At 37.1% G+C, this 26,232-nt stretch overlaps 1 protein-coding gene across 1 annotated transcript in view; it reads left to right on the top strand.

The window, feature by feature from the left end:
• Window positions 1–4,193: 4,193 nt before the first annotated feature.
• Window positions 4,194–26,232, top strand: part of TTLL7 (tubulin tyrosine ligase-like family, member 7) — a 56,684-nt gene continuing 34,645 nt past the window's right edge. Inside the window, exons 1-8 of the mRNA XM_009884703.1 lie at window positions 4,194–4,355; window positions 4,510–4,638; window positions 5,541–5,662; window positions 6,361–6,428; window positions 10,587–10,745; window positions 12,379–12,595; window positions 15,125–15,289; window positions 16,097–16,255. Of these exons, the coding sequence (XP_009883005.1) occupies window positions 4,331–4,355; window positions 4,510–4,638; window positions 5,541–5,662; window positions 6,361–6,428; window positions 10,587–10,745; window positions 12,379–12,595; window positions 15,125–15,289; window positions 16,097–16,255 (1,044 nt within the window). The 5' untranslated portion in view covers window positions 4,194–4,330. The remainder of the gene's footprint in view (window positions 4,356–4,509; window positions 4,639–5,540; window positions 5,663–6,360; window positions 6,429–10,586; window positions 10,746–12,378; window positions 12,596–15,124; window positions 15,290–16,096; window positions 16,256–26,232) is intronic.

Below are 26,232 nucleotides of genomic sequence, written 5' to 3'. Positions count from 1 at the left end.
CTCTCTCACACCTTTGCCAAGCAACAGTAAAGATAACATCTCATCTTTCTTTTTTTTTTTTTTCCCCTAGAACACTTGTTCAAAGTGCTTGTTTGTATAAGAATGTGCTAAGCTGATGAAGATGCATTCATTTCTTCTTCACAAGTCTTTCTGCATTTGTAGGTTAACCATTTTTGTTCAGTCACCCTTGAATCAGTATGGGTGAGCAACAAACCTTCACCAATTTGTGTGTATTACGATTTCCGGGGGGAAACGGTATATACAGCAGGAACTGTGATCCTTTTCTGTCTGCATGTGAATTCAGAGATTCCCAATAGATGACTTGCCAAGGTTAAGCAAGCTCCGTCAGTCCGTTTGGAAATAGAATACTTTCTTCCATTAAAAGCAAACTCTTAGAAACAGATCTTTCAGGCAGGTTACTAGAGAGATATGCCTCTACATTGTTGTAGCTGAACTCAGGTTATAGGTAATGCTTATTTCATAAGTAAAAACTTATCACAGTTGTAAGAACTGATGTGGAATTTGACGTATTCATAACCCGACAATGCTGCTGCCATTACTGCTGCATGATCTGGTAGCCCTGCAATAAGCTTTGCCCTGTACCTGGCCATGCCACCGGGGCTGCAGAGGCTGCCTGCAGAGTGGTCTGCGCCGCAAGTCTTTTTCCTGCAGCATGCCAGAGACAACTGTGCTCTGACTGGGGCTAGGGATTGGCAATAATAACAAATCAAGAGATGTGCGCTAGAAAAAGGTGCCTGGGGAGGACCCAGGTCAGAGAATGAAGTAACTCTGGGGTGATTTCTGCTGTATAGAAGTCAAAAAGAGGAACGATGTGTGAGAGCTTGTGGCTGCCAGGGCCTGTGGCATTGCAGTGCTGCATCTCTGTGGTCTGTCAGTGTGTGCCCCTCTCCTTCCACCTCCCTCCCCGCAGCAACAGCCCTTCGCTTATTGCTCTCAGAGGTGTATTCCTCTCTCACAAGTGAGCCATTCCTCCAGTTAGAGAACTGCTCATCTAAAGTGTAGCCTGAAGAACAGTTGCAATTTACTTGGGAGAACTGCAGCTTCCTCAGCAGCCTGGTTTTCTTGCTGCAGAACTGGAACTTCTCCTGGTGCTGCGCTGGGGACATACGAAGCATGGAGGTCTAAGCAGGAGCAAGTCTCCTATGGCTTAGGCTACAACTCACAGCTAGTGCTCTGGGTAATGTATTCCCCCAGATGAGATGTTGCACCTCTCATCTGTCACTTGACGTGGTAGGAAGACAAGCCAAAACAGTCCAATTTCATTGGACCTGTATTTGCCCTTTGGAAAGAAGATGGTTCCAGTAGGAACAAAGGAAAGGATTGCATCTTACATCAAATATTTTGGAAAACTACTTCTAATTTAGAACTGCTGGTGTTTTGGTATTCAGTGAAGTGGTTGTCTGGAGATGGGCGACTTAAGAGAAGTGAAGCAATTGTAAAACAATTTTGAATTATTATATACAAGCTTAAGGCAGACTACAGTTTATTTTCATAGGACACTGCTTGTGAAAAGTCAAAATCCTAGAGTAAGTTTGAATACAGAGTACAGTAATGATCCCTTTTGTCTTTGAAGAATTCAGTTTAAATCAGGATTTGACAAATAGACTGCATGTGTCTTTGTAACAAGATTTGACATCATTAGAGGAGTACATGCTTCAGCTGTGATGATAAAAATTATGTCATCCATAATCTTGTCACGAAAAGAGTTACTTCAATGATCAGATTGTGGAGATTTTTGTGAGAGTTCGTCAGTCTAATTACTTTGTTTTCCATATGCCCAAACTACAATTGTCTATAGAGTATTCTAAAGGTGACCATAAATCTTTGCCGTCAACTCATTTATGCGAGCTAAAAAGTTGACTGGTTGAAAGTCACGAACCTTGACTGTTGGTGCTATTTAAACTTGAAAGAGTATTTTTTTCAAAAGAGCAGAACAGTTTCTATAACAAGACAAAGAGTAATTCAACAACATAGTGCAGTTTGGAGCTTTATGGTCCACCTTCAGAATACTATGTGTTATAGTAACTTTGGGCAGATATTTTTCTGTGATTATAAGCTGAATGAAAGCTCTATGAGCTGCTTGGTTTTTATTACCATATCATAGCTTGTAAATCATGCTGTATTAGTAAGGGCTGGCGTTTCTGACAGGCAAATATTAGTCGTCTTGACATTCGTCCAAATTTGTTAAAAGTTTTTCAGCCACTACACTGGAGGAACAACTGCTAGGCATTTGTGTATGTGCATAGAAGTCCTTAATTGGCTAACAGATGTACTTCAGTATTATTCCCAGGAACTAAACATGTCTTCTACTCTGGTGGTATTCTTAGCTGGAGAAACAGATAACATGCAATATTCAGTGAGTCATTGTGCCCAGCACTGCTTTTCTTTCACAGCGGTTTTAAGGAGGATGAAGGCTTTGCTTTCCCATCTCTGTGTCTAATTTTAGTAGGCCAGAGAGCAGGAGGACTTTCAGGCCACCTTCTCAGATGATGGCATCCAAAACATTAAAGCTGCAAAATGACTTCCCAGTTTGGGGGGATTTTCTTAATGAATTCTGGTTCAGCAAAGTATGTTGCAAGTAGGTATGGCTGGGTGTTACTACTATGCTGTCAAACACTGTGTATAAAGCATCTCCTGCTTTCTGGATGAGCACACAGGGTCGCGTTTTAGCGTTAATTTGTGGCACTCCAGCAAATGGACATGAGGGAGATTTGGTTGTCTTATCACAAAGCAGAATTTGGCCCCTAGTACATTGGTGACCATCATAGAAGAACCATAATCTTTTTATCCTTTTGTGTTAATGGAATGTTAAGGGTAAATTTCTGTCTTGAAAGAAGGTAAGGTCTTGCAGCTCAAGGCATCTGCTTTTATATTCTCTCACCAAGAAGGTTACTTGTCCAGAATATAATTCTGTCTCTCTCTTTCTCTCTCTGATGTGTGTGCACACACACACAAAAATAAAAAATTAGGATTTGTAAGTAAATTTTTTGGTAATTTTGCTAATGCACATCTTGTCCAATCTTATGACCAAATATGTTTCACATCATAAGTCATGGCTGAATTTGACTTTACTGTAATTTTCTGCTATTTATAGCAGAAGAAATTCCTCATGCTCTATATAAAGCTATTTAAAATAAGTTTTGCAGTCAGCACAAATGGCAATATAAACTAATCTAAAGCTAGTGTAAGGAACTTTTGCTACACATATAATTGCAGAAAATAAATGAAAGCATTTCAAAAACACTGACTTATACTGTATATGTTTTGAAAACTTGTAGATTTGTTTGAGGCAACCTGCCAAATGAAGCATTTGTTTTCTTGCAGACTTTGTTATAACAGTGCTGCACGCCTGAAGTCATGTAGCAGTGTGTTTAGAAGCATTTTATTCCTGAGGTTTTTTCCTAATATTTTAGCTCATTGTTCTTACGTGCTTAAGCTGGACTTGAAAAAAATTTTAGTATGTGGGATTTTCACATGTGGTCATGTATTTGTAGAGAAAAAAGTCTGAAATTTTGCATCAGTGTAGACATGAAAAAGAATTACTCATTTTAGAAACTGACAATTTGGATACTTGCCAACCCAAAGTGTCTTTGAAATTTTGTCTGTTTTATCATGAAGTGGTCATGAAACTGCAGCCATGTGTTACCAAGTGATTATTGGACAAATGCTTTAAAAATACTGAAAAATGAAAAAGTGGAAAAAGATTATTAAGGTGATCTCAGTTATTTCCTGTTTGGTACCTGAAAACAAGTAATACAGTGTGTCTGATTTTAATTTTTAATTAAACTATGGTTTAAAATTGCTATAAATTCAGTGACCTGTGTAGAGATAAAAATTTGCAGTATTGATTGAATTCAGTGTTACCTATTTTCATGCCCAAAATCTCCCATACACAAATGAAAATAAGAAAATGAGGTAATATAATCTCATTTTGAAAATTAATACCGCAAAATGTTTTTTCCCAGAAATGAAACAATTTAATTGTAATGAACAAAGTTTTGTATTTATAATAACTTGATAAATCTTTTAAAATAAGCATTACTTTTGACTTGTTATTAAAAACATTTTCATATTTAGTTTTCTCCTGTTTATATTTTTCAGGATTTCTCTGTAACAAAGTTTCTCTTTTTTTTTTTTGTTTTGTTTTTTTCCACACAGATATCTGTCCATTCCAGAACTAGTATTTGCTACAACCAGAGACTGAAATGGTATGACTGGAGCTTTAAATAATTTGGCTTTGACAGCTCCATCATTTTTGGAGAACTCGGAGCAGAATTTGGGCTCTGCTTCTGCAGTATCCTAGGTGATAATGCCATCCTTGCCTAATGAGGGAGGTATGCTAGTCTTGGATTTTTAATATAGCTTATTAATTATTCAGTATGTTTGTGCCTCTAAGTTGCAACAAAGGAAATGTTTGTATTTTTAGTTCAATCGTATATTTTATTTGAGATATAAAGATGCTGATAGTTACGACATTATTTTTCAAAGATAACCTTGGAACTGCTCCTCTGACTTTGAGTTCGGAACTACCCTATCAAAGCACAATTAAAAGAAAAGTCAGAAAGAAGAAGAATGGAGTCATCACTGCAAATGTCGCTGGCACAAAATATGAAATTGGTAGGAAGCTACATATTTTGTTTTCATCGTAATAGCCATTGATGTGAGTGAATTACTAACTAATGGGGTGAATTAATGGACTTTGCATCAAGCTGACAGTAAGACATTTCCAAAGGATTTTCTTTTGTAAGAAATCTTTGTTCTTTTTTGTAACATTTAGTTGATAGCTTTGAACACTGTGCATCTATTACTCCCCATTTGTTACTCAGGAAAGGGCCTTGAAATGCAAAAGCTTAAGTAATCAAGAAAGCTGTGGAAAAACCCTCTAATTATGCATTACATATGTGTTTGGAAGTTTACTTAAAGCCTGGAAAGATAACAGTGTAAATTTAATGTTAAATACTCTAATTATTATACAGATGTTTCTCAATGAAATCGACGAATGTTTGGTATTTTGATGCTTGGCACTACTTCAGAAAAAATCTTTTCTCCTAGAACCTGAGTTATACCTGGCACATAATCAGTCTTTTATCTTTTTTTTTTATTTTAAAATAATGTAAGCATTTGCTTTTGTAACTACTGTACCCTGACTAAGGAGGCATTCTTGTCCCCTGTACGCAGTGATACTTAGTCAAGACTGTTTTAAAATTAAGATATGTGATAGCCAAGATCAAATCTAAAACCCATGTGAGTGAACTTTTAGATGACTGTGGAATGCCCTGAAGCTCTTTACTGTTCCCATAGATGGTTGTGCTCTGATTCAAACTGCAGTACAATGTGCTGTAATGTTGTAATGACAGGTTAGCAATAGACTGGTGGAAATACTGCAAGATAAATAATAGCTTGCATGCTAATATTGTTCTCAAAGTGAAGTGTTTAAAATCTTAGTTGATTTTTTAAATTTGACAATGAATCTAATTTAGAGATTAGAAATATTGCCTAAGTATGTGATTTCTCCATAGTACGTGTAGTAATACGAGAAATGGGATTTGTGAAAACACGTGATGAAGATGAAACGGCTAATCTTATATGGAGTGATTCTGCTGTGCAACAAGAAAAGATTGCCGAACTTCGGAACTATCAGGTAGAGAGACAGTTAGGATTTCTGACATGTTTCTGTAAACCGCTTCACTCTGAAACGTTCCGTAATGTGTCACTTTTGGTCAGTTACATTTGTATGGAGAGGAAAAAAAACCCACAAAACACCACCAACCAGACTGCAGTAAGGCTATAGCACTACGTATTTTAAAGTCCTCTTCTCTTTTCCAGAGTTATTTGTTCATAGCACTTGGAATCTATTGTTTAAATACTTGGGGCTGTTCTCTCATGCTTTTGTCTGCCAGTTGGGTGTTGTGAAAGATCAGAGTTTGAAAGAAGATGCAAAACATTATTTATAAGTTGCTCATAAGCTTTTAAGCACTAACTTAACAAGCAGAGTTCTCTCCACAGTTTCTGTGAATAAATAATTCCTTTCTTTACCATTACTTTGTGATGGCATTCTTTGTTCCTAGATAGCTTTGTGAATAGGAGTATGATAGTCTACTTTCATGTCTGAAATGAAATCAGTGGGCATACTTATGTTGGTGGAGGAGAATACAACTTAGCACATCTTTAGTTTTGCTAAGAATACATAGTATAATGTGAGATATTATCTTAAATAATTTATGTGTAACACTAATTATGTTTGCCTGAGCATGCAGTTGAACGTATTAAATGATTGTATTAGGTACGCCAGTAAAATTAAAAAGTACCAACTAATTTTCTTTTTTTCTTCTTCCTCAGAGAATCAACCATTTTCCAGGAATGGGAGAGATCTGCAGAAAGGATTTTCTGGCACGAAACATGACTAAGTAATCTTTCTTTTAATATTAAGAAGTTTTTCAGCCATAGTATTTAGTGCAGACAATACCAAATTACCATTTGTAAGGTTTTTTTTGTTTTTGCTACAGGGCTATGAGAGGACCAAGAATAATTTGCAAAGTTCCTTAATAACTTTGGCTTTGGTCCTGGATCTGTAGCAACAGAGTGGGCCACTGTATCTCTCCAGTTGACTTCAGTGGAAAATTATGTGGGTTCAGTTCTCTGTCTACGCGTTGCAGGATGTAGGAGAGCCTTAAATTGTTGTATAATACACTTAATACATAATACACCCAGGCATATATCCTGTAATGGTAGAACAGTAAAAATAACTAGTATGTGGATGGATGGATATTATTTATTTAAAATAATGACTATATTTTTGTGTATGTCAAACTTAAAAAATGGGAAGCGTCTTACTGTGTATATAATAAATAGTCAGAGATGCTCATTTGTCTAATTACAAATTCTCCTCACTCTACTGAAATAATTGGGTTCTGAGGAATTATCCTAGCTGAGAATCTGTGAGTAAGACCTGTAAGAATACAATACTAAGTAGTGATTCAACAGCCTGGTAATAAGGAAAAGTTTAGGGATAAATGTGTGTGAATATTTTGATTATTTTGGTTATTCTAATCTAAATAGTTTAAAGAGCAATTATGAATAGAGTTAATCTTTTGGCCCCCAATGTTACCTGCACTGCATTTACGGTCGCCAGAACAGAATTTGTAGCTACAATACACAGCATGTACAATGTATGCAACTATTATGATGCAAATTTTGCACGCATTGCTATGGTGTCTACATGTCCTATGTGTGGGCCAGAACTCCCTTGTGTTAATACATGATACACAAGCACTTTTCACTGCCCCTTCCAGACTTAAACTCTAAGTGAAAACATAGAGATAGCACATGGAGACAAACAGCTATTTGGAGAGGTCCTAGAAACAGTGGAGCAAGATTGTCAGCTTGGTAGGCAGTGGTATCCCTGTGTATTGCGACAGTTCTGTGATTTTAAAATAAATGTGCAAAATGGACAAAAGGCTCTTGTTATCATCCACACATTGTTTTCAAATACAGTTTGATTATACCTCTCTCAGCCTGCTGAATTCTGAGTTTGAAACACAGTTTAAAGGTACTCGATGCAAAGATTGCACATATTATAGATAAGATGTGAATAATTTCTCTACGATAACTCTGGGACAAACTTATCTATGTTGTGACTTTACTTAATATCAGTAGATATAGCAGGGTTTTAATCGGTCTGTTTTTTGCAGTACTAGCCTCACGATTCTATACTTAGCAGTCATAATTTATAAAAATCAAAATGATATGCCTTGAGACTGCTTGTGAAACAGACATGTATGTGAAATCACAAGTCAGTTGGGATACATGGTTGGGCAGGCTCTTGTCTGTAAAGTGGATGATTTTGTTCCACACAGCTGGTCTTCTGTCTTAAAATTTGTTTGCACAGGATAGCGCAGAAACATTAATTCTATTCTCTTGCTTTTCTGCTGCATGCAGTCTTTGCGATTCCTGATACTGACTCGTACAGAATAGCTATGGGTTTTACACCATTGAGAGTTCATGAAACGACTGCTGAGAATTGGTGAAGAGTAGACTCTTCTTTTTCTTTTACTTCTACCTTTGTTGTTATGCTGATCTCGCCCTTCCATTTTATGCAAGCTGTTGGGAATGGAGTGAAAGAAGAAATCTTTGGACTGTAAGAGGCAAATGCTCTTCAGGAGGAATTGCACTTCAGGAATTCCTCTTACAGTCAATATCCAGGCACTCGGGATCACAGAACGATGTAGTTTTCACATGCAGAAGGGTGGAAGGGAGTGGTGTAACACGTTGTGTAACAAAAGAAGGTACGAGTATCATTTGCAAGGGGAATAATCAGAACACAGGGAAAAAAAAAAAGAAAAGGAAAAAAAATGAGGTGCCATTGTAGGGCCAACTAGATCTTAATTTCTGTAGATGGTCTCTTAGATAAGATCTCCTCATGTGAAGGGTAAGCATGGTTACAGAATGAATACAATAAGTGGGGGAGAAGGTGTACAGAATGAATGGAAAGGGGAACAGAGCCATGTATGAGATGGTCTCTTTTTTGCAGCACCTTTGTTGTTTATGTTAAAAGGTTTGTGAACTGATCATGGACCAAGAATCGTTCTCATCCATATTTACCCACTAACCTCCTTTCATACTTGAAAAGTCATAGGATCTTGAAACCTAGGCGGTGGAACCTGCATTGTTAGGCGGACAAGTCATGTCTTTAGTAACCTAGGTTTTGTTCAACACCTTTGATTCTTTTGCACAGAAAGCACTCTGAGAAACAAGAGCACAGTCTGACCACATCTGTTAGCTAAAAGAGCACTCAGAAGAGCGATAATTTGCTGTTTAATTCTCAGACCTCCTGGTAAGGACTGCAAAGGCCAAAGGATAGAGCAGCACAGTCAAAAAGTGGTTACCCACAGTAGTGGATAGCAGATGTGCTGGAAAATAGGGCTATTGTAATGGAATAGGTCTTGATTCTGCAATCTACTTGATGGTGATCCTAGGCCATTTCTGAATAGTGCCAAGCAGGGAAAGAACAGAGCTGAATTCTTTTGTTGAAAGTTTTAGTGAGCACCAGAACTTGGAAACAATGGTTAAGTATTCTGCTTCATATTATTAAGTGGTTTTAGTCTACCCAGTTATGTGTAAGATAGGAAAAGGCATATAGAAATTGTGTAGTTGCAGTCACAAAGTAATATGAATATATCTAGAATACCATGAAGATGTATTCTTTGAGTAGGGAGTGTGTGTACTGAAACTTGTGAGGAAGTTAAGTGGCAGGTCTCTATCATGTAACACTTCAGGATGCATATGCTAAATACTTTGGAGAGGGATGGAAACTAACACAGAAATTGCTTTTTGCCTAAAAATAGGATAATTTCTGCCTAGATAAGCTATTCAGTTAGCAAGGTGATAACATTTGTAAATATATAGCAGATGGAAAGTAGCTTAAAAATATGCATAAATTGTGAATTATAATATCTATTTAAGTTTTTTAAAACTTTTTTTGAATATTTGGTGGCTTTCATCAAGACCGATTTTTAAAAACAATAGTTACAATGAAGCTGCAGAAGCACTGAACCTCATGCAGTACTTCAAGACTACTACAGCTATTCTGGTTTCTGCAGAGTGTTTGTTGGGTAGTTGGCTAAACAATTTGGTGACAGTGTATCTATTATACCAGTAGGGCTTGGCGACAGTCCTAGTCTTACAGATGTGGTTGGCAGCTCTGTTTGTTCCATTAGTATTTGAGCTACTTAAAGAAAAAGTGTCTTATGCTGCATCAGGAGTATTATGTAGCCTCATAGTAGAAATGAAAAATTGAAATGATACTGTGAGTCTCTCTTACATTTCAGTTATCCTGATGCTATTACTTTTCATTGCAAAAGGAGAAGTATACCTAAATCTGTAATTAATTAAGAAGTATTAGAATTCATCATAGTGCCATTTAAAAAAAAATAAAATCGAAGTTGGGGAACTTCCTATGTCAGTTAATTTCTTTTAAACAACCAGTCACTTTCTGTTGTTCTGTGGATATTTGTATTTTAGATGTGTCGACCCTATGTTATGGAGTAGTTTTGAGTTACTTAAACTAACTTCATATGAGGTTATGTATAAAGTTTCAGATATTCTGATACCTGAACCAAGCTAGCTGCACCAGTATTTAACTCAGCAAAGACTAAATTCATTCTGCTGGGAACTATGGTATACCAGTCTGCATAGTAACACCAAGTCCACATTGCTCCTATAACTTGGCTGTTAACCAGTATTAAAGCTGCTTTGTTTAAGGCTAACCCTATGTATCTAGACCATACTACCAGTCCAGTGTGAGTATATGCTTCCTACCTGCCAGATACACAGGTCTGGGTGATGGAAACTTCTACTAACTGAATTTTCTACCATTTTTCCTCTTCTATTTTTCTTTTCTGCACAGACAACAGAGCTATCAAATGAGATATGTTCATTACCTCAGCCGCCACAGCTATTAAAGCATGGAGATCATGACCTTACTGCATCCTTTAACCAGATTCAGTTTCCGAGGTTGTTCCTTACTATGTTCTAACCTTATTTTTGTTTTTGCCCTTCTATTGCAGAATGATCAAGAGTCAGCCTCAGGAGTATAGTTTTATTCCTCGAACATGGATCTTCCCTGCAGAATACACACAGTTTCAGAACTATGTAAAAGAACTGAAGAAGAAACGTAGACAGAAAACTTTCATAGTCAAACCAGCTAATGGTGCAATGGGACATGGGTAAGTTGTACAGTAACTTCAGTCTTCTTATCTATTAAAGGTGAAATGCAATGCTCTTTACAACATTAACGGGAGCTGTGTATTAGTAAGAAGATTCCATTTCAAGTTGTATGAAAGTTCATGTATTGGGCACAGGCTTAACAAGCAGAAACAGCTAAAATATAAAGCTAAATCAAAGTGGTATTTTACGGCTGTTCTGAATGTGGCATAATTAGGGAATGCATTTTCTGATGCAGCTCAAATAATTCTTAAAATCAGGATTATTTTTACTGTGAATTTATATGAAAAATATATTTATTACTCTGTTGCATGTAGACTCACAGGGTGAGAATGTATTAGGCATAAATATCAGGGTTTCATTGGCTGGGGGCTGCAGGGGTGTCATGTGGGAGAAGGTCAGGATCTTCCACAGCTCTCAGACCAGCCCAACCACCCCATTGCATGCTAAAGCTGCAGCCAGTCGGAGAAGCACAAACATATTTAAAAGTGGCAGCCATGAGGTGTAGGAGAAACAGAGGATACGCTGTTGGGGAAGTGGCTGGAGGGACACTCGTGGAAGGAAGTGACATCCATGCCGGAAGAGCCACATCCCTGGAAAGACTGTGACCTGCAGTTGAGTTGAAGGAGTTTTGCCTGTGACAGGGCTGCACAGTAAAAACCAATGAGATAAATATTGCAATTTAATTCTTAACTTTGTTCTTGTTTTTTAGAGATTTCAGTTTTAGCTTCTATTGCTTTTAATATCAATTTGAATTATACAGTATAGTAAAGCTCTTAGTTACTAAAAATATATAAGAATTACTGTAAAAGTAAAGCCCCCCAACTTTACCTTTCCTTGTTTTTCATTCCTTTTGATAAGGCCAAAGATAAGCTGAAGGAAAAGGTAGCAGCATAATTCAGAGAAATGTCTGGAAAGTACGTCAGTATGTTAGGAGTGTTCAGCACCAGAATGCTGAAATGTATCATAAATAATAAAGAGTAAGATTAAGGCAACAAAGCTATGGGAATTCAGGGTTAATAATTATACACTGAAAAATATTAGCTATTACAGTTATTTAAAAGTCTGTGTGGTTAGGGACTGCTAGTTTATAGTCTGTATATAAAGCATTTTTCATTCTGATGTGGGGAAACTGAAATACAGAAATACTGAGCTTAATCTACACCATTGTTAGTCGTACTGGTCAGTGTCCTGCTTTGCAAACATCATCACTGAGTCAGGTTAGCACTGAAAGTTCTTGACAACCTGTACCCCGGGCAGAAGTGTGACAAGGGCTGGAAGCCTATTTTTAGAGCTGCATGGGGAATAATCGTAGAAGCTGGAGACTGGTCGTTCTGCCAAGCAATTTCTAAGTGTAGAGGGAACCCATTATTACAAATTGTTGAATCAAAGGAAGCAGAAAGTTATTTTGAAATGGCTCATTGCCTTTTTTCATCCAGTGAAGCACCATAAAGGACAGGAAACCAAAAGCTGTGTAGGCAAATGGAACTTTTTCTCTACCCTACAAATCACATATGTAAGTTTCTTTCTCCAGGTAGACTTTAGCCTGACTACCTGGCTGGGTGACCATGAAAATCTGTTTCGAAGGGTGATGTCAAAGTTCCATGTTTTTAAAAGAACTTTTGTTTTTACCAGGATCTCTTTAATAAGAAATGGAGAAAAGTTACAAGCTCAGGATCACTTGATTGTTCAGGAATATCTTGACAAACCATTTCTTATGGAAGGCTACAAGTTTGATTTACGTGTGTATATTCTTGTAACCTCCTGTGATCCATTAAAAGTATTTTTGTATCATGATGGACTGGTGAGAATGGGCACAGAAAAGTATCATCCCCCCAGTGACTCAAATTTGGTAAGTTGGAGTTCATTCAAATTTATTGCTTATGCATGTAGACTTTTACCTGTGCAGTGTTTGGAGGAGGTAAAATAAAATAAGTTGTGACATGAGATTTAATTTGGTAATTGTCTGGCTGAACTTTTGCATTGTCATTGAAGAGAAAAAATTAAAATGAAAGATATTTAACTCATGCTTTTCTATCAAAATCACAAGTATAGCCATATTATTGCTTATGTATAAAAATTTTATATGACTTTGCATGTATGTGTGCTAAATAGTTTTAAATATTTCCTAAAAGAAAGCAAAAGATATCAATTGTTGACATTCAACCCAGAAAAAAATGAAGTAAAGAATATCACTTCAAGAACAGTTACTTTTATATTTATCTGAGACTAAGTTTGGGGCAGGGGGAAGGGGTACGGCTTGTCTCCTGCTAGATCCTTGTTTAACATCCCTGAAGTTTAGAGCTGCTGTTGAGGATCCTATGCAGAAAGCAGAAGCAGCAGTACGCAGACCAGCACACGAGAGCGGTCACTGCAGTCCCTGAATGTGAGGGAATCTGCTGGTGGTGCTGTTTGTTACTGACCACCTCAGCAGGTAAAGGAGTTCTGTGCTTGACGACTTTAGGATGATACAGCAGGGCTGCCTAGAAGCTTGCAGAGAACCAAGAAATGGTAAGGGACATGTTAAAGCTTTTGGACACTTTAATCTTCCTGTTCACTGAATAGCATCTTTCCCTGTTGAGAGGTGTAACCCCTCGCTTCTGGCACAGACCAAAATGCAGATGTCTGTTAACAAAGAACTAGGTTTGAAGGATTGTGAGGCATGAGCAGATTTGAGTTTCTTATACCTTGCTCTGTACTCTCTTGCTACTGTATCTGTCCTTTTCCATACCACATACTTTTAGAGCTGCTTCAGTGTTATTATGCAATAGACAACGCATGGAGAGCCTTTTTCCCTACTTGTGACTTAAAATGGTGACTGTCTCTTAGTGCTCCTTTGAAGAATGCAGGTATAATTTGGAGCCCAGTACAAATGGTATATTTGGAAGAGTTCCAGCATTTTATTTGTAATAGTTTGCTTTTAATATTTTTTATTCTTACTAATCTCAGCATTAGCAGCACTGAAATATGCTCTGAGCGGATAAACAGAACAGGCTGTTGTTTCTGTGTTCTCACAACTGTTCATGTTGCAGTTTGTCTCTTGTATGAAATAACCTGGCTTATCACTAATGACATTGTTCTTTGGATGACATTGTTCCACGGTGACATTGTTCCAGATAACTTCAGACTAAAGAGTAGTTCAGATGTTCTGAAAACACTTCCATTTTTTTGTAGTCTGAAAAATAATTGCTTTTGTCTGAAATAATTTGAATTTCATGGAATGATGACATTTATAACAACTCAACAACAATAGGTTTCAGAATTATTCTCAAAGCAGTAATTGGAAGCCATGGGAGAAATTCATTACTTGTAGTGCTAACACAATATATTGCTAACTAGCCTGCAATTGAGTTGATTGTTTTTGCTAATTTCATTAAGTTTTTTACAAGGTAAGTAAGTGCAGTGAGATAAATGACAGCAGGCAACTTGTGTTATCTATTGGCTATCTTATCAAAAAGGAATTGGAACAGGCGGCTTATGGTCAGCTTAGAACATCAACTACACTCAAGTAAGGAATCAAACATGACAGAACTCTCACTGTGATGAGGACAGTCATCATCATAGTGTAGGTGGAAAGCTGAATTAATATCTGTACTGGGAGGTAATGTAAACATATAAATCATCATTTATAAATTAGCCTTGGAAAGGTATTTTTTTTTAAATGCAGTTGATAACATGAATCTGTTCTTGGTGACATTTTGCTCCATAAAAGGAACTATAGCACTCACTCATTTATGTAATGTGTATCTTGAAATTTACCTCCCTCTGAGGTATGGATACCAGCCAGTCAAAAATGAGCAATTTTGGCAGATATCAACATGGCAGATGAGTTTATATGTAAAAGATATTTTAAAGTATCACTATCATGAGAACATTTCTCATAAATAAACTGCAGTGAAAACTGAAATGTGGGATTGTCTATGAAACAGATGCCAGAGTGTTTTTTAGCACTTTTAAAGTAGCACTTAAAAATACCAGCTTTATTGTTTGCTTCTTGTGGAATGTAATCATGGAATGTAATCGTGGAATGTAATCTGTAAGTTATGATAACTGCTCTTCACTTTTTTGGTAGTTGTTTACATACACACCTGTAAAAATGGCAGATATATAGCCTAAGCAGATGTTGAGTGGTAGATCGGTTGACCACAACTGGCTGAATTATGAGCACAGGTTTTGTTATAAGAAGGATAGAACATTCGGTAGATGAATCTCCAAGAATCAGAAACGCTAAATCTGCACATAGTGTTTTTTTTTTTTAAATGTGAACTGTTTGGCTATGTGATTATTGATTTAACATATTTTTTCTTTTGATTATTTTAAATTGACTGTTCCAGAGTTTTATTTAAGTTTTTTTTTTAATGTCTTTTCTCCCCTTTTTTAGAGTCAATTGTATATGCATCTGACTAACTACTCTGTCAATAAACATAATGAACACTTTGAACGGGATGAAACAGAAGACAAAGGAAGCAAACGTTCCATAAAATGGTTTACTGAGTTTCTAGAAACAAATAATCTTGATGTCTCAAAATTCTGGAGTGATATTTCAGTAAGATAAAACTAATATGCTTTTCTTTATTTTATGTATGTATATTCTTAGAAAATCAATTGCTTCTGCCATCCGCTTTACTGGAATCCAGAGTGATTTTTGAAACTTTATTAATCCAAATTCTCAGTGATGCATGCCACAAAGGACATACTATAACTCATGATTATGGTTTTTAAAAGGCTAAATTCAGAGTTTGATTACAAATTTAATGTTAAACAACTTCTGAGGGACAAAAGCCCTTTCAAACTGCAATTCATGTAATTAATATAATACAAAGGAACCACCCCCATTTAAATTCTTGGAGACTTTTCTAGAGTATAAAGTGAATTTTATGTGTGAATATTTAGAAAATCATAGTCAGCGTTGCATATATCTGTGGACTGGAACCTGTGCCATTGAAGTCAGTGGTTATGTTACCAGTGTCTTTAGCTGAGGAATAGACCTAACATTGTTAGAGCTTAGGCATCATCTGTACATATGATTCTGAACATATTTATTGAAAATTATGTTGCAAAATGAAATGAGTGAAGATTTGCTATACTATATTTTTTCCTCAACATACGTTTAGTATTTAAGTTATTACATATCTAAAGGTACGTACATACTATGGAAAGTATAACAATATTCTCCATATATCTGTTACTCCATAGGAACAGTTTATTTATTATAGACCATTTATTTGATATTTTAAATCTTTTTTAGTAGATAATTTAATGAAATGTAAAAGATTAAAGTATGAAATGCATTAATTCAATATATACTCGTGTCTTGTCTCCTGATGAATTTTTCTGAACAAAATCCCTACAGGAGTTAGTAGTGAAGACTCTCATAGTTGCAGAGCCCCATGTTCTTCATGCTTATCGCATGTGCAGGCCAGGGCAAGCACCGGGAAGTGACAGTGTCTGCTTTGAAGTCCTGGGATTTGATATTCTGCTGGACAGAAAACTAAAACCATGGCTCCTAGAGGTAAACCTCTTTAAACAAATGTAAATTTCTAAGAGTGAAGTTAACTAAGCCCCAGCTGGTTCCATATCTATGTAAGAAAACTTCCAAAGAGAATTTGTGCATTGCAATAGGTACTATTGTTGAGTACATAGATGGTGCTTTTTCTGCAGCGTCCATATGGAAACACTGTCTTACAGTGATTTTTGGAGACGCAGGTAAGGGTAATTGTCTTCCTGGAGGAATGTTGCATTTCAGATGTTTTTGAAAGTTTTAATGAGAAATGTGATGTTAATCCAGTTGTTATTGTAGCTGAAGGACCTCGTTAATAGCAATTGGGTGCTATGTAGATTTCCTTCATGACAATGGCTCTGTATATGGCTCTGGCAACTTTTGTGAATGTATGGTCTTAATTTTCTTTTTTTTTGGATATGTGTTCTTTTCTTCTCCTGTGGCTTTTAAAAGCACTCACAGGAAACTAATTTGGTATATGTGAAATGATGTCAAAAAATTGGCGTGAATGGACTGGAAGAAACGTTTCTCCTTTGACTTGTTACTGGTGCAGTTAAGCTTAAGTGGTGCTAGAACATGTTTTCAAACAGGAATGTTTGAGGTTTGTGTATTGTGTCTAATTACACTATTAATAATGTAGACGTGGGCTTCACTTGTCTTTGGGAGGCTGTACAGCTGGAGGAAAAAAAGCCAAATGTATTAAAAATGTCTGGCTACTGATAAGCAGAATGTACACAATTAATTTACTGAATTATAACCCTGTTCTCATGCCATTAATACTGTCAACAGTTGTTTTGTTGTGCTTATTTCTCTCAGGGGTTCAGTACAATTTTGATTGGAATAAGAGAAATTCCTTCACTGTTGCTGTGCAGACATAGGCATATTTGCTGGCTTTGATGTGCTAGCCAAAAGCAGCACATGACATGAACTTAGACTGTACTGCATTGATATCTTCTCTTTTTGTTGAGCAAAGCCTACTATCCCTTTGATTTAGCTCCACACTTCCAGATTATCATCTATAGGTTGCCTGTAGCTGACACGTAAGTGTATGTGGTTGTTTAAATACAGACTGAAGTTGGTCTTTGTGTGCATTTCATCCAGCCTTGTAGCAAACGGTGCCAGACCTCTTCTAGAATAGGTGTTGAATCAATCTGTGTAATGAATCCGTTCTGAAGGACAGCCCTCTGTCTCCATGGGTGTTTACATGCAGTATGGAGATTTTAGGGGGTTTGATGCACCATTTATGATAGAGGGTCTCAGAGAGGAGAATCATACTATCTCAGACTCCTTGTTTGTGAGGGAGGGATATCGTAAAGTAGTAAGGGCTGCTCTGGTATTTTGTGTTGCTGGAGAATACTTCAGGACTTGGAGTTGCATACCTGGTTATTATTTTTTTAAATACAGAAGTCTAATTATTTCCTCTTCTGCTTTTGGTGATACAAGGTATACTTTAACTTATTTTGCCAGACATTGAACTAAACTAACAGAAATTTCAAACTTTGAACCTTAGTAATTCGGTTTCTATACTCATTCACTAATTTTTACTGTGCTTGTTCATGTTTTTTGCAGTATTCTCAGAACAAACACATAGTATGTATGCACACTATATGTAGTGTCGTAAAGATAAAATATGCACTGTACATAATACATATACAGTGTAAGTGTATATATGTATATCTATACATATTTTTTTTTTCCTACACCAGTTCTGGCTTCTTCCCCAGCTTTCCACTCTTATCTTTTTCCACCATTCCCCTCTTGCCAAACCCCACTTAGGGGAGTGAATCACTCTTTCTAACAGTGGTAACAAGTACTAATCACAGGGCTCCGAATGTTCCCAGTGTCATGGGAAAATTGCCAAAATAGGATTAGAACGGTAAATCTAGTTTCATGTTTCCATAGCTCATGTAACTTTTCTGTTATAAAGATAGCTTAATAAACTATTATAAGAAATAAATTGTGCAACATTATAATGACTCTGCTTTCCTGAGATGACTTTTGTTTATATTGCCCTGATGTGATGTAGCTCTTTTGCTCGTTGATGCTACTGATCTTCCGGAACCTTCTACCGAAGTGAGGGCTGTGGGAAACGCGTGATTGCCATCTTGTGGCACCAAATGTTTCTGGCAAGCATCTGTGCAGTCCCAGCAGCCTGCATCCTTTCTGAGTAGCAACAACTACATACATCTCCCTCCTGTTCCCAGAAAATCCAATTTTACTCTTTTTGACCAATATTTCCAAGCTAAGTTATTTTATGTATATAGGAAAATCATACAGTTGAAGTTCTTGGATTGACTCCAGCTTTGTTCAACCTTGTTATATCCAGGTGGGATTACAAAGTTGTGATCTTTGGAGGACAAGATTGCATTTTAATAACTGCCTCAAGCGCAAGGTATCTAACTTCCTTTGTGATTTATGTGAGTGAGAGAAACCTTATATACAGATCCACAAATTTATTATTTAGTGTAACTGAACTAGCAAAATCTATTTAAAACTTTCTTATCCATCTTTGGACATCTTAGGCCAAAGTATCCAAGTATTGCTAATTCCTATTAATAAAGTAGTTAAAGCTCACATACACAAGCTTTCTTGTATCTGCTCCATTCTCCTGTGCTACACTTTCCCTGCCTGTGCCCCTGAAGGTCCGAAGGCTGACAAGGGGCAGGAGAGGTCTACTTCAAAAAAAAAAAGATGGGTAGGTGCTTACAGCAAGTTGTCAATTTCTTGTGGTTTTCACCAGGAAGAACACACTGCTGATGGTGAAGGTTTCTTCCTCTTTGCTTTTAGCTTCACTTAGGGTTGTTTTCATTCATTTGCTGCCACCGTTCACTTACTGACTGTTCATTCACGGGCCAGCAATTTTGCATTGTCTCCAATTTTTATCAGAAGTGGTTTCTTTTATGTTTCCTGGATTCTGCTCTGTGTTCTCTTTGTTATCCCTAACCCAGCATTATCTGGTTCACAAGGTTGCATTCCTGTAGTGAACACTACTTGGCCACTGTGATCAGTTTATATCTCAGAATCCCTGGATCTTCAAGGCCTTCGCTATCATCATTTGCTTGTACTTTTGGGGCCCCTCACACAACCCTGTTTTTACCAACAATCTTCAAGATGTGCCTTCCTGATAAAATTACTGATGTCATATTAACACAACCTAGTCATGTGTATGTTCTGGTTCTCGGGTCACTGAACTCTAAATAATCATCTCTCAGCAGACAGATACATATACAATGCGTTGGTAACCAGTTATTATGAATACCTATTGTGACAGTATCACTGGTACATTATCAAGTTTACTTTACAACACCACTGTCTTACAGATTAGTCAGCAACCATATTTCTTGTCTGGAAACAAGGAATAGCCACATGACAAATAAGGGACGGTATTTTCTTTTAAAGGATATTTTAAGGGAAAAGCAGTTTTCTTAATGTAGTGGTTTTGCCCAAGACTTCTCAAGATTTCTCACTCATGATCACTTTTGACAACACAAGACACTTTGTTCCATACAGGAAGTATTTAGCCCCTTGCATGAGTAAAATTATATGCCGCTACCAAACAGCTGAATATATAGGGTAATGTTATTTGCATTTCTTGTACTACTTAGGTTACAGCCATGAGGACATATTTCAAATGTATCTCATTGCATTTCATTGGCATTTGAATTGTTCCTGTGCTACCGTTTTTCATAAAGCTGCTGTATAAAGTTCTGCATCTCAGTCAGCAACATGGCTTGTGGAAAATGACCGACCTTCAGCAAAACCAAACAGATTCAGTCACACCTTATCTCTCTCAAAGTGTTGAGCATGAGTCAACATACTTACAGTGATGTTGGCTAACTGGACCTGCAGGTTGATGGCAATGATCTATTTGGCACCTGCGAGGCCACACCCGGAATGTTCTGTCCAGTTTTATCCCCCATAGTAAGGGAGAGGCATTGACAAACTGGAGTGAGTTCAGCAGAAAGGTGCTAAGGTGTTTAGAGGGCTGGAGGAGGAGGAGCTGGGTGTACTGGTTTTGCTTCACCTGGAAAGGGAGGGCTTTGTGGGATCTAACTGCAGACGTGAAGTGGGCTTTGAGAGAAGTCAGAGTCAGGCTCTCCTCAGAGATGGACAGTGAAATGGTTGGAAAAATTCAGTAATCATACATAGGGGCATGATGTGGAAAGGTTGCTTGAATGAAGAAAAAGAGAATAAGAGAAATGAAAACATGGAAAATCTTTCTGCGTGACCTTTTGGGATTTCTGTTGTTGTTTTGAAAAAGGGAAATATGTCCCTTGTTGATGCTCTGATAAATGATGTTGCTCTGACAACTATGCCAAGCAAATTGCTGCAAATTACTTGTCAAGGGGAAAAAGCTTAAACTTTTTCTTCATACAGAGAACTTAAGGTGAGATTCTCATTGGAAAAGTAACTGAACTGGCATTTAGGGCAGCCAAATTTGTTATGCCCTTATGGTTTCCACACAGATATAAGCCCATTTGGGTTTTACTCTGAGGCTGGTCATTGTTACTTTATAATTTAGAACTGAAAAAAAAAAAAAAAAAAATTCTGCCAGCTGCATATTGTGTCAGCTTTCCACAGAGCACATGAATTATATTCAAACAGTGGACGGAGAACATTTTGAATAATTTTGTCAGGTACAGACAATCCTCTGCGATATTCAGATTGCTCTTAACAGTCACAAAAGTTAAGAGGATTTAAAGCATTCTGTTTGAAGGAAGTGTTCACCACCTTACATGATCAGGCACAGCTCTCGAGCTGCCATTTTGAGAGTACGTGTATGTATTATATGAATATCTACTGGGGAGACCATGATGTTTTCTTTGCTCTCAACAGAACATAAACTCAAAGTACTCCATTTTTCTGGAACATTTCAAAATACATAAAAATGTTGTAAATCAAATTTCAGTGTATTTAAAATACATAGAGAACCTGAGAGTTGATGTTGTTTCTCACTGAAGCACGGTCCAGCAATCTCTGATATCAGGGTGAGCGGCCTGCACAGATACTCTGTTGAGAAGAGCTCACTTCTCACTTTAGTGTCTCGCTTAAGTTATATGAAGTCCAAATAAGAATAATGTGAAAAGTAATATTACGTTAGTTACTTTATTGTGTAAAGTAGAATTGTTAATGTTATGTCCAGAAATTAGTAGTTACTAACTTTAACAAAGGAATTCTGAGCTTTGTAAATATAAATTTTAAGTGTGGGAAATTCCCATTCTTCTACTCCCCAGAGTCTGTAAAAACATAATGAAACCTGAAAAAACATCTCTATAGGAGCAGTGGATTTTTCAAATATTCATTGGTTTAACTAGCATTTTCTTAAAACCTTTAGTGCAGCTTATTGTAAGTTTGAAAAGGAACACTTTCTTTGTAGGTTTGCAACAGAGAACACCTACTTTATTCATATTCTTCAGTAAAAACCTCTATGTGTCTCACAAAGCACTTCTGTATCAGTCAATGAGGCAGTGTTAACAAAGGAATGTGCATAGGCATTAATGATCAGTTAGGTGAGCACAGAGCGCCGTTAACGCTGCCCTCCCATGGTCTTCAGCAAGGTCAGCGTTTCAGTTATGTCATGAGTGTATCTACAAATACGTATAAAAGAAAAGCTGTAAAAGCTCAGTTGTTCCTTGACCTGAGAGTTTAGCAACATTTAAAGCATTTCCGGTTACCGCTAGGAAGAGCAACTGATGAGACTACTCATCTAGCTCTTTGGTTCAATTCTTTACTTATTTTTAATTCTATGTATAACAAAGACAACTTCCTGTCAGTGATTTTTGTGCTGAGACAGCCCCTCTGTCTGTTGCCTTGGAGAACCATTTTTAGGACTCTTTCTCCAGCTTTCTGCTGGCTTTTTCCTCTCTCTGATGCTTGTACATGGGTTCTCTTTGGTCTCAAATGGTATCAGTGAATCCACTAAGCATACATGGCTTTAACTTGCTGAATATCTGCCTTCAGTAATAACTTCTACTCTTTCCACTTTTCCAGTGAATAAAGAGTGAAAAAGACTGCAGTTTAATTTAACATATAATATGGTGTTACTGTGGGCAGTTGCCCAAAGAGCTGGTCTGGCAACTTGCCTCTATCTGGTGATCATGTCTATTGGATGAGATGTTTCTGGTTGCTCTTTGGATGAATGTCTCATTTACCATTCCAAGCAAACCACAATTTTACAATAAATCAGCCTGCAGAACTTCCTCAAGCAGGGACTTCACAATGTTTGGTCTGGTGTGGAGAAGAGGGAAGGAACATGAAGGCAGGACTAAGAGAGGGGCAGCACCAGTCCTTTCCAGCAGCCTGCAGTTGCACTGGACTAGGTTAAGTGTGAAACTGCACCTGTATGAGGTGGTTGTGTGGTGCTTAAACTGATTGACGCACCAGCTCTGAGATCTCTGCCCTCCTCCTGGCCTTTGTTGAAGGCATGCTCCCTGCCCCCTTCCCTGTGATGGCACTGGTGCTTGTAGGTTTCCTTCCTGAGATGATCAAGGACCAATGAAAAATAATTTTTGGTGAGGTTATTCTTCGTGTGGATCATTGGGATCAGTTTCCTCACACTGTGAACCCCAGTGGCAAGACAATGAAGTAGGCAGAGTACAAACAGCTTGGATTTGTATTAGTTTAAACTGCCATGGAAAAATAGCCTTCTGTTCAAGCTAAGAAAAAGGCAGTTAGCTCTCTCACAATTTGTGAAGTTTAGCAATGAGTGATGAGAATGAACTTCATGATTGTCTCTAATCAAAGACCTGCTCAATGATAGCCACTAACAGCAATCTGTAGAATAGGATTTTTATGGCTTATAAATTTCTTTGGCTTTTTGAATTCTATTGTTAGTAATCTCAATCACTTTAAAAAAGAATGAGATCCTTTCCAAAACATTAATGCTGTCCTACAGATTGAACAGAGATTAAATCCTTGTTATTGAAAAGATTTAATATTTTATTCAATTGATTTTAGGTTTATAAAGCCATTCATGTAATCTCTCTTTATACTTGAACGGTCTTTTCAATATGTATATGTGACAGATAGTGGAAAATTTCCTACTCCATACTAATAGGCTGCAGCAGTGGGAGGTGACAATATGCTTTTTGACTGTTTTGGTAAAGAGGTGAAATACCAGGCTGAAATTTATCCCATGTTTTGGTGAAGAAAAAAATGATGTATCTTACACATTTACAGAGTTTAATTTTTGTAAAATCAGAATCCTTGGCAAATGTAACTGTGGATGGGAGCCTTTGCAGGAGGTACTTCAATGTAGGTTTCTTAATTTAAGCATTACAGATAGGAGGTCCTCTACTGACCAGTATGTAATTATGAAATACACTGAGCTGCACAACTGCTGTGCTTACAAGCAGTTTGATTAATTGTATGTGCTATATTCGGTGAGATTTTAATAATGAAACCAAAGTTGAGGATTTTAGTTGGAGGAATTAAAAACTTATGTGGACAATTCAGTTCTATAGCTATTGAAAAGTCATAGAAAGTAAAGAAGCTAAAGTATCATCACCAGTAAAGCAGATATTTGGGAGATAAACCTGTGATATTGTAAAAAATAATAGATGTGAGAAACATTATGTCCAGGAGTCTATATAGAGGAACACTGTATTTGTTTATTAAGCAGTTTTTCTTTTCTGTGCATTGTTGTATACAACAGATTAGAAAATTTGAAGTTTTGAAAATAGAAACCTAATGCACAACACTGCTGTAACTCCAGAATTAGTGTTATAAAATCAGTCATGAGTAGATTCAACCAGTTAGCTGTTAGTTTAAGAGTAGTGCTGATCATGGGAGATATTCAGCTAGATCAAGCATGTAGTTATTTTATTCCTTTGAGTGAGGTCCCAGGTAGCCTACAATATGAGGATGCTGTTAAGGAAAAAGGCATTAGTTACCTCTGAGAGCAACTGAGTGAATCCTTGAAAAAGTATTGTGTGGTGAGGCTGTAAAACGTTGTGGTGGCCAGTTTAGTTAGTTGGGCTCTTTGGAGGGAGTGTATAATCTGTATGGTCTGGAGATTAGGTTATTTGCTGCATGGCTTTTTTTCTGGCATTGAAGATACTTTTTCTGTTCTAAAAATGTTATTTGTGTATTAAGCCCTTTGTTTTGTCACTTGATTATAATTTCTTGCAGATTTATCTCAAGAGTATGGGTGGTTTTGCACATCAGAGAGTTATGCAGTGGGTTCAGGTTATGAAGTCTTGGGTAGCAATGCTGGATGAAGATATTCCCCACTTTTATACCTCTTATAACTCCATCTACACTCAATGATAAGTTAACTTTTGAGCTGACATTTAAGGTCAGCTGTCAAGACTGCCTCTTGAAGTTTCTGTTGTGAGAAGGGAGATGCATGGAACAGATGAGGAGGGTGAAAGAGAGAAGTTTGTTAGTGAAGCATCCTTGCACGTTGACATACTGAATCAAGAGGCAGTTCAAGTATATGCATAGTATGGAATAGCTAATGAACTTTAAATTCACACCTTCTTTCTGTGTATTAACTTTCTGATGTACCTAGTTGCTCAGATTTTATTTGTACTGGACCTGCATCTACTGCTACCTGAAACATATTGCTCCAAGCCAAGTTTACAATAGCTATCGAGAACTGGATCACTGTTTTTGCTGCCCCTTTGGTTACTCTTCAGGACTGAGGCCACAGTAGGACTGAGTTCTCAAACATTAGCCGTGAATGGTATGTCAAAAAATTGAGGATGCAGGTGATACAGCAGTGCTCCAGTTTTAACTATGAGTGCTGTAGCTTTTCAGCCTCTTAAATGACTGCATTAAAGTGACAGGAGCCTTAGTGTGGAGTGATTGTGTAATGTCTCATCATAGCATTTTGCTTCATAAAAGCATTTCAAATGCCTCCTTACATCTTTCCTAACCCCACGTTAATTTTCTGCTTAATAAGTACAGTCAGTATGGTTTCGTTTGTTCAGAAGTGCCAGATGTGGATTTTTGGCAAAATTCACCCTGTAGGACAGAAACTGTTATTTAAATTATTTTACACTTTTCACAGTGTTAATTCTCACTGGTGCTCATATAATTAACACGTATTTATGACATTTTTATTAATGCAGAATTTAGGCCCAATATTATACTTAAGATTGTTGTAAATCTAGGAAGTACCTAAACCAAATATAAATACAACACTGTGCACTTTTGTATGCTCTCAAGTTGGATGCTGTATAAGCGTGTGTCTGTGCATCTCTAGGAATTCAGTATTGGGCCAACATAGCATTTTACATGTTCCAAATAAGTCCTTGTATTTCACTGCAGTCTCACTGGATTTAAGGATTTGGTGTACATTAAAAAATTAGAAATTAATTTGTTGGAAGTTTTAATAAATATATTTCTGTCTGTTCACCTGGTTTTGATGCAAGCAAAAACATTATTTCAAAGTAGAATATTGTCATTTTCTAGATGTTGATGTGGAGTAAAAAAATTCAATACATGGTACAGAATATAATTTTGTTCAATACCTAACATTTCTCCCGAATAAGGAGTTGGGGCTTGATTTTATGTCTATTTTCAGTGTGGTGAGCTTTTTGTGTACTTGAGTATTTGCTTGACTGAAGCATAATCGTAGAATCATAGAATTGCTGAGGTTGGAAAGGACATTTAAGATCATGGAGTCCAACCATTAACCTAACCTGACAAAACCAGTTCTAAACCATGTCTCCACGTACCACATCTACCCTTTTTTTAAACACTTCCAGGGATGGCGAATCCACCACCTCCCTAGGCAGCCTATTCCAATGTTTAATAACCCTTTCAGTGAAAATTTTTTTCCTAATATCTAATCTAAACCTCGTCTGACATAACTTCAACCCATTTCCTCTTGTCCTATCACTTGTCACCAGGGAGAAGAGGTCAGTCCTCACCTCTCTACAACCTCCTTTCAGGTAGTTGTAGAGGGTGATAAGGTCTCCCCTCAGCCTCCTCCAGGCTAAGCCACCCCAGTTCCCTCAGTTGTTCCTCATAAGACTTGTCCT

This window comes from Charadrius vociferus, unplaced genomic scaffold, assembly GCF_000708025.1.
Source record: "Charadrius vociferus isolate BGI_N301 unplaced genomic scaffold, ASM70802v2 scaffold163, whole genome shotgun sequence".
Lineage (NCBI taxonomy): Eukaryota > Metazoa > Chordata > Aves > Charadriiformes > Charadriidae > Charadrius > Charadrius vociferus.
This window is presented reverse-complemented; position numbering and strand designations above follow the sequence as displayed.